Source organism: Nestor notabilis, unplaced genomic scaffold, assembly GCF_000696875.1.
Source record: "Nestor notabilis isolate BGI_N333 unplaced genomic scaffold, ASM69687v1 scaffold15033, whole genome shotgun sequence".
NCBI classification, from domain to species: Eukaryota; Metazoa; Chordata; class Aves; order Psittaciformes; family Psittacidae; genus Nestor; species Nestor notabilis.
The window spans coordinates 44,481-53,972 of NW_009922615.1; the positions used below are offsets into that span (position 1 = coordinate 44,481).

A 9,492-nucleotide genomic window follows, 5' to 3' on the forward strand; every position below is an offset into this window, starting at 1 on the left:
TTTTATCATTGACATACCTAGAAGATATACTTCAGGCCCTCATCCACATCATTAATTGCCTTGGAATCAATGCCTTTAATATAGCATTAGTGGCCAGTCTCCAGCTGGACCTCAGGCTGCTGTCTGCAACCTTGGGAACCCAACAGTTGAGCCAGGTTCCGGTCCTCATGACTTCCCACTTACCTAGCCCGTAAGTAATTTGTCTAGAACAATTATGCGTAAGTGTCAAAAGCCTTGCTAAAGCTGAGACTTTCCAATCTTTTCCAACCTAGTCGATTCTATGATTCTAAGCTGGAAAAGTGAAGTTTTTCTTACTAGAACAGCTTATAGAGTAAGAGCAGTGCATCCGTACCTTTTTTTTTTTCTTTATTTTGAAAACAAACAAGGCATTATCCACTTCAAGATTAACTATTAAGATTCTGGTGAATCTATGGTATACAATATCTGAATTTAAATATCAAATCCTCTTGCATTATGGTTACACCTGTTACAAATTAATTGTATAGTATTGTATCTACTAATTGGCCACAAAAGTTTCAGTATTTAGTTACTGCTGATAATCCTATCAGCTTGTTAGTGCAAGCATTGATCCATGTGCTGATACTGAAGCTATTCAATCATGGCTTTATCTCCTTTTATGCCCTTTCCCAGCTACGGACTTATATATGCAATAAGAATGAACAATGACAAAATTTAACAAATTGTTTTCTTTCACACTCCTTCTAAGTTATATAAGCATAAACTGATGCAGTTCTACAAGAAAAAAAAATGAACATGATCGTAACTCAAACAGAAGAGACCCCAAGAAATAGTGTATTATCTCAGATTTTGTCCTGGTTTATTGTGAAAGTTTAAGATAGCAGTTAGAAAAAGACAGAGTTCATACCAAAAGCTGTCTGTAAAGTAACAGCAATGTAAACAATGTATTTTTCAGTTTTAATTCCTTATGAGCAAGTATATTTAAAGAATTGCCTCTAACATAAATAAAATATGATGAAGTTCATCTACAGTGCACAGTAAACACTGGAAGAGGCATCAAGAATGTCTCAGCCATGGAAATTGCTCCAAACTAAAAACTGCATTACTAGAAAGTCAACCAAGGTAAACTGGGTTTTGCACTTTGTGCTTAGATGCGGAGTTTTTGTTCATTTCCTTTTTAAATGTTGTATAATTTCTATTACTTTGTAAAAGCAGAACTAAAACATTTACCCGAACACTAAATATTACTAAAGGGATACTAAAGAAAAGATCAGTATCAGAAAGTGATCTACTAGGATCCACTGCAGATACCATGAACTGGTATTTCAAATACCAGCTGAAGCAACTGAGACTTTAATATTTTAGTAAAGTAATTACTAATATTTTAGTAAAGTAATAGAGCATAAAGAGTTCTACATGTATTTAAGAACATGAATTCATCTATAAAATTGCAGTAAGCACTGCTCATGTCTCATAAATGATTCCAGTGAACATATAAAACAAGCTGCTTCTATACCACTTTGTCCCCCTCCTTAGTTAATTTTGCTTCTTTTCTTACAGAGAATTCTCATTTATTACAAACAATCAAACTTATTTCCTGCCAACCAACTTAACTGAATCATGATAGACTTAAAATACAGCAAAATAGAATTTTTCAGTTGTAAATGCAAAGCGGTATCAGGTAGAGAGCAATTGCATTGTGAATCATTTCTTTTATATATTCAAATTCTTTGATCACTATTATTATTTCCCTTTCCTTTTCTGTCCTATTAAAACTGTCTTCATTTCATGAATATTACTGTTTATTCTTCTGATTCTCTCCCCCATTCCACTGAGTGCAGAGGGGGTGAGTGAGTGAGTGGCTGAGTGGGGAGTAGCTGCCTGCAGGTTTAAGCCATGACACATAGCAATGTGAATGTAACACTGTAACGGCCTCTCTAAATATACAAAAATGTGTTTGTTAAACTATCAGTGCAAAGAAAGCAAATTTTCTTCTTCTCTGCAAAAAAAGAGCTCTCTTTATAGAAACTCGATCTCTTACCTCTAGGTCACAGCTGTATTCCGTGCCATCCAGAAGCATCACTTTACACTGCACAGTTTTGATTTTCTTGGGAGACTTCTGAGGAATGTTTTCTGGTTTAGTTTCAGCTGTCTGCACTTCTTTTGTCTCCTTTTTTTCTTTTCCTTCTGGTTTTTCTGCCTTTTCTTCTGCAACTTGCTCTATTTTTGTTTCTTTTCCATCTTCTTTGGCAGGCTATACAAAAAGCAGTTAAAAAAAATAACTGCAACTCAGGAAGGTGGGTATTTTTAATTTGTTCATAAAACTTTCATTTAAGTTATGCACATACTGGAAGAAAAATAACCAGTGTAAGCATTAAGGTCTTCCTTTGGGGACCAGATAGTCTAGCTCTCAAACCACAGAAGGTCCTTTCCTGGTTTTGGGGTTTGGCATTTTATTTTCTTTAAAATGAGGTAATATTTTTAATGTCTTATTGGCTTTTTTTCCCTAACAGAAACAAATCTAAGCTCCAGGACTTACACAAAACTAAAAACCAAGTGATTAGAAAAGTCAGGTTACACCGAATGACAGTATGAGGTAGGAAGGAATGTCTTTGAGATCATCTAGTCCAATAGCCCTAGGGCCCCTTGAGATCCACCTACAGCAGTTCGCCCAGGACCATACCCAGTTGGGTTTTGAGTATCTTCACGGATGGAGACTTTCTGGGCAACCTGTTTCAGTGATGGACTCACCATCAGAGTAAAAGAGACTTTTTTGTGATTTGCGATGGAATTTCATGGTTTTAATTCGTATCCCTTGCCTTTTGTCCCTGAACTGCACACCACTGATACAAGCCTGGCTCCTTTTCATTCCCTCACTTCAGGTATTTATGCACATTGGTGAGATTCTCCTTGACCCTTCTCTTCTCCAGGCTGAACAGTGTCAGCTTTCTCAGCCCCTCCTCATATGAAAGACTCTCTCTGCCCTCAATCACCTTCACCACCTTAGAAAGTGAGATTTGAGTGTTAAGAACTAACACACAACTTTCCAAAAAGCAAGACGCTGGAGTGCTGCAGAAGGTGGAGTTTGGCTTGGAACTTATCACCAACCTCTTAGAATGAATCGGTGAGGAGATGACCACAAGCATGGTTTCTAGGTAAAGGATAACAAAAATTGAGATTATAAGGACTCAGAGATAATCTGTTTGCTATTTGTTGTGATTAAGTCACTAAGGAAGTATTTGTGCGATCCAATAGCTTCAGAGACAAGGCTGATTTAAGAAGCTTCTCCTCTGATCCCCGCTCACTTCTACCACAATGCTGCAGTTAAATGTTCCTTTGCCAAAGTGTGAGGGTTTTTTGTATTTACTGGAGTGAAAAACGGTCTGCCACAGAGTAGAAACCTTTAAAACCAGCTATGCCACTCATATCAACCCAACTGTTTTAAAAAAGGCAGACAGTAGCTGTCATTTTTTTCCCCAGTATGATCTAACAAAGCTTTACATGAATTACAGAACTCGTGAATCAGATTTCATAAAAATGGCTTCAAATCATCTGTTAGCCTTCCCACACATACCTGTGTTTCAGCACTACTAACGGAATGGTTTTCTTCTTTGTCATCTGCTTTAGCATTTTGCTGATTTTCAGCCACTAATACTTCTAAGCTCTTTTTTGGCTGAGACACCCCCTCCTGTGTCTGGCATTCACTTTCTTCAGCTATTTGTTCCCCTGTGGTCCTCTTCTTGGTCTCATCTTTGGGCTCTGCCAAAGTGTAGGATTTTTGTTTCTTAAGCCAGGGGGGAAGGAAACGAGAAATACCCTTGCTTTCAGGTGAAGTTTTTTCCTTCTTCTGGCTACTTGGACTACTTTGGCTAGTTGGTGCTGGGACAGAGGAAGAATCTTTAACTTCTTCAGAGGATGTTTCCTTGGACTTTTGATTTTCTGAAGTCTCTGATGCTTCTTCAGGCTTGTCCTTGGCTTTGTCTGGTCCCAGCTGATCAGAATCTTTCTTTACTTCAGTCTCTGAGCCAACTTCAGTTGTCATTGTCACAACTAACTCTAAAAGAAGTAACAATAAAAATAGTTGTTATGTAGCATCACTACTTTTACTGACTCTAAAATTATTTGCAGTAATAACCTACAAGAGTTCCTAAAGTAAAATTATTTGGTTAAAGAAATACTTCTTTTCAAATTCTCTACTCAAGTAAAAGCAGTAAGCTAAAACAGTGCTCTGCACAAAGATTTTCAAAAGTACTACTCTAGACAGATCTACCAATAGTTTCCTTCCCCTTTATCTTAACATTACTGATATTTCTTGAAAAAAACATTGACTAGAATAAACAAATTCTGTTAGCTGTGTGGCACTGTATTTTGCTGCATTACTTTGAGAACTTAGTAATTATTTTTTCCAATTTATTGAAGTGAGCCAACAAAAATACGCACACTAGGGTCCAACAAACAAAGTTTAAGATGGTTAGATTCCATTAGTTGTCACTGGTACTTATTTACAACCTTCTTAAAACAATTAAGTTTTAAACTGATGGTCTGGCTGGCCGGCCTGAAGCTTAGCAAGTTATTTACAATCACATTTATAAAAAAAACAATGGACGATTTTTATTATAAACAATTGTCATCAGTGCCTACCATTAGAATCAGGAGGCTATTAGTTCAGGACTCCTGATGAATGCAAAAGCTGCTGCCCTCACACCTGCCCAAAAAAAAGTCAAGGAGTAATCTAATTCAAGCTTGATGCAGTTAACTTGCACAAGACTTCAAACTGTACCTCAAGCCAACTGGAAACTAGTTCAGATCACAAGGCAGCAGCAACACTTTGCCTCCAGTTTTCCAAGGCATATTGATAAGTAGTCAGACAAAGTTAGACTAAGCCATTCCCAAGGAGAAAGAAATAAAATAAAAATTAAAAAGAAGATAAAGAATAAAAGGGGGGGAAAAAGAAAAAAAAAAAAGGAAGCTAATAGATGCCTAAATATACAAGTGATATGCCCTTCTGGCAAAGGAGACAAACAATACTGAGCCAATGGGAACAAACTTGACAGTTAACTTAGTAAGAAGCTTAGACATGGGAGCCTTGAACCATCTACAGGCAAACTCATATTAAGCATGGACCTCGAGACCAAAAGTAACTACAAGTTGCGAGCATTTCCTTGTTTTTTACTTTAAACGTCACTGTTTAAAACAAAACATTTGCCAATTGGGGAAACTGAAGGAAAAGTTAGTATCTTTACTGCTGCAATAGAGACTTCTGAATACACGTCAAGCTTAAATATTAGTTATGTAGTAATTTCTTTCACTTTTTATAAAACCCTTCAAGTTTTAATACTATAAATAAAGCTTGTTGTGACAGAGTATTAATATTTAAGTAAGTATTATTTATCTCAGAGATAATAGGCCTCTGAAGAGCAGGTTTCCAGTGAATTTGCTATTTAAAGCCACGTATTAGTATGCTAGTTTTAAAGCACCTACCAGTCAAATTCCATTTTGCTGTCACCTTCATATACATCAAATTGCAGCTGTTCTTTCCTAAAGGTAGGTATCAATCTTAATAATGTAAAAAATTATTATCAAAGTGAACAATATAGAGAGAGCTAGAATCAACTTTCCCTAAGAGAAAAATCCAAACTTCTGCTGATCAGAGATTAGCAATCCACTCCGCTTAATAAAGTCAAAATGGAGATTTCATTATTAACAGACATGGTGATGATTTTTTTTCCTCATGCATCTCTAAGAGTGAACCAATTTCTCCTCAGAAAGTAGCTTGAAAAATTTTAGAGAACATGATAAACAAATCTTCAAAGAAGCTACAGGAAAGAAAAATCACTGCATTCCCTGCATGGTTTTTTTACTGTCCAAAATATGCACAAATGCACGTATGCACTAATAAAAATTCATTGTACCCCACTCCTAAAATTAAGATCATATTTTGCTTATACAGTCAAATAGGAGGCATCTCTAGAGAATTCCTTAGAACTAAGCAAAATAAATCACTATGTAAATACGTCCCTATGGTATTGTTCTAACAATAAAAGGAACTGAGGATACAAAGTTACACATCTTAACTGATTAAATCTAGACAGGACAGCAGTAGGTGGTACAAACTTGCTCAGTGTGAAACAAGAAAGGTTCTGCATCTCCAAGTGTCCAGGTTTCATAATCGAAGGTATAGTTAAAAGGAGAACTTGGCGTTACCCTGCAGAGGCAAGGGAAACTTGTTACAGCTCCTGTCTGAATAGGTCTGTCCATGTTCATTTAAAGCCTCCATTTGATGCCCACAGCAGGAGGTGATTTCTTCCACAAGCTGTATTTCCTACAAGCGTCCAGCTTCAGTGCTTTTCCAGGGGGAAAAAGGTTACAAATAGAGAGGAAAACCTATAAAACACATGTCTTTGTTAAGCCTGTAGATTTCTTTACACTCCCAGTAGTCTCTGAATGAGCTCTTAAGAGATAGACGAATTTACTGAACAAGGGTAATGACCAAAAGTGTAAGAGATAGTCTTCCCAAACTTCCCAAAATATCTACCTTCTTTACCACGAGTTTGACATGATTTCTTTTTTCTAGAGTTTCATTTCGGCACTAGAACTACACATCCCTTGAGAGACAGGATATCAGGTCTACATGCCCTTCCCTGCACTGAAGAGACAGACTGCAGACTGCTTTTTTGCGAGCCTCAGCAGTAGCCACAGGGCAGAAGCCTGTCAGAGCCCATCAATTTCCCACGCTGTGACAATACACCAGAGCTGGGGCCTGAACTGATCTCATGCCATCGCAGCCCTTCTTTGTAGGCTTAGAAGGTAATGCATTGACCAAGAGACTACCACAAACAATCCTATGCCACATATTGTCAAAGACACCCAAAACTTACTTCTTATAAAGCTTTGTAATTCATGGAGGAGCCTGATGCAATAATCCAGATGACTAGAGAACTAAAAGGTACATTATGATTCAAACTGTTGCCACTGCAATAATATCTCCTGCTAAAAATATTTTTCCCAAATATAAAACAACTAAAAAATCACCCTTTTTCCTTAAGATTCTGGTCCAACTGCCTCCTAAACTGGAAGTTTATTTGCAAGGAGGTAACCAGGTGAGCAAACTGCCATTGCCAGTCTGTACATTGGTCAGCAGATGGTGCCATAATAGTTCTAAAAATCAGGAGCACATTTCAAAGGCGGAACTTTTAACACCAATACTCCAATTTCAAGTGTAATTCCCAACTTACAACAAGTAACTGAACACTTTCACAGGAGTAGTAACGTAACATATTGTAATAAATACAACTTCAGAGCCAGACAGTGAATTACTCCATGACAAAAAAAATTAGTTACATGTGTACATGAACATGTGTCTGCCTAAGTATATACACATATTCACATAGCATCTAAGCTTATTCTCCAAGAGCAGAAATGGCACAAAAGGGTGTCTTCCCAAAGGGTCCTATGTCTATCAAATACAGTTTCCAGAGAATTCCAGGTGTGTCACAGTGCTTAGCAGCCCCAGAGTTAATGATAACTACACTTACAATCATCCTTTTACCTAGACAGTGAAGTCACTATTTGAAACAGCAGGTATTTTGCTATCCCTCACATTTACGTCCATGCCACCCATTACACAGCTGGATGTTGCAAGCATACATTTCCCTTCCAAACACAGTAGCCTTCTTGCATGACTAGGAAAACATTTTTGTCCTTATATAAACACTGAAATATCATTAACTCTCTAGAACCAATTTTTGTAGTGCTAGAAAATTACTGCAAATATGTCATCATTCCTTGCAATACACAGAATACACAGGGACTTTCCAGAAAAACTCTTGAGAAGTCCCTACATAGAATGGTGTGAACTTAAACGATACTTCTGAAACGGCAATATAAGACAAGTACTAAAGTAATTCTGAAGATCACTGTGAAAATAAAACAAACTAAAATCAAGGCTATAGACAGCAAATGAAAGGGGACAAACCTATTTCTCTCTAAAATTGTCAAGTGAGTATCTGCAGTCTAGATAGCTTTATTGTGAAAATATTCTATTATGCTGACAAATTCTTATAAAGCATATCAGGGAAGTTACCTCAACTCTTTGTAAAGTCAAAGCAGAATCCAGGAACACTACTATTTTTCAGAAATTTTTTCCTGCTAAAGCAGCAGGACAACACCACCTATCTCTTTCCTATCACTCAAGTGCTCTGAACTTTTCAGAAAACACCTGCTGCAGGCCATCTCTATTTTGTCTGGTGAATAACTTGGTTACTGCAATCCATATACAATTTAAAAAGATTTGTTTTAAAGGAAAATTTAGTGGAAGAGATACAACTGTCCAGAAAGCAAAGATAACACTATGAGACATGAAAACAAGTGAGAATTCTTTAAAGAGAAAGTTAAACAGTTCTTTAAACAGTTTTGCTATGCTGGGTAGCAGCCTAAAAACGTGTAAAACACAGATAACATTAGAAAGTGCTGTGTCCCAAACTAAATGAAATGCATTGAGAAACTGCATCGCCTATGTAACAGCACCCATACAACATGAAAAGCTCATCATAAAAATAAACCACAAAACCAACCCCAAAACTTTCAGCAAAACCAGAACATAAATACCCTTCAAGTGCTATATGTAGCCAAGTTGTTGATGTGGGCATCACATTTCTTTGAGATTATATTTAAGCAAATACACATCCTCCACCTCTCCGTGCTAGCTACATCATATCCAGAGGCAACAGGAACCTGTTCCTTCTATATTTTCAATATACAAATAATTCAATAGGAAAAAAAAAAAATCCCAAACAGCAACTTCAAATTAAGAAATCTCTCTGTGCCAGAGTACACATGCACATATACAATCTGTTGTTTATCAAACTAGTTTTGTGCTGTTCTCTAGCACTGAAAAAATGTTGTAAGCTGATGAGAATCCGACAGCCTTTTTGAAAAGCTGCGTTGAACAAGAGCGACCCCACCCAGGCCCTGACACTGCTAAATGACATGCTCAGTGGAAAACCGGGATTAAGTTCCAAATTCATTCCAGCAGCCAGAAAACGAACATGGGTCAAGAGACAGCTCTGTTTTCCTGTTATCTGTCCAACAAACTAAGAACAGTCTGAGAAAAATCTCTGCCCTATCTTTAAAATGAGCACTGCAAGTTTACAGTGGGTTTTCACTGTTCACATTAAAACCTCACAATAACCACAGTTTTAGAGATTAAAACCAGCAGTGAACATTCATTTGTTCTAAGCAATTTTGTCCCTCCAAGCTCCATTCCCCTCCTTCCACCCCATCCCACCTCACCAAATGGCTGTTCTGTAACAATGCCACTATCCCACTGAAGCACAGGCAAACATTTCATTTTTTCCCAGTTCTTGTTAAGGAAGTGTGTGTGCGGGTGTAAATTCATGTTCTGTAAATTATTTAGCTTGTTCTGATTTAGAGGCGATTGATTTCTAGATGCCACAGCAAAATTTTAGTTTCCAACTTTCATTCCTTCTGTTTATAATGTCTTGGCAAGATTAA

General features: G+C 37.2%; 1 protein-coding gene across 1 annotated transcript in view; it reads right to left on the reverse strand.

The window, feature by feature from the left end:
* EPB41L2 (erythrocyte membrane protein band 4.1-like 2) overlaps positions 1 to 4,021 on the reverse strand; it is a 45,776-nt gene extending 41,755 nt beyond the window's left edge. The window contains exons 1-2 of the mRNA XM_010011722.1: positions 3,554 to 4,021; positions 2,021 to 2,233 (exon numbers count right to left, since the gene is read on the reverse strand). Coding sequence (XP_010010024.1) covers positions 2,021 to 2,233; positions 3,554 to 4,021 — 681 coding nt within the window. The remainder of the gene's footprint in view (positions 1 to 2,020; positions 2,234 to 3,553) is intronic.
* Positions 4,022 to 9,492: the final 5,471 nt, after the last annotated feature.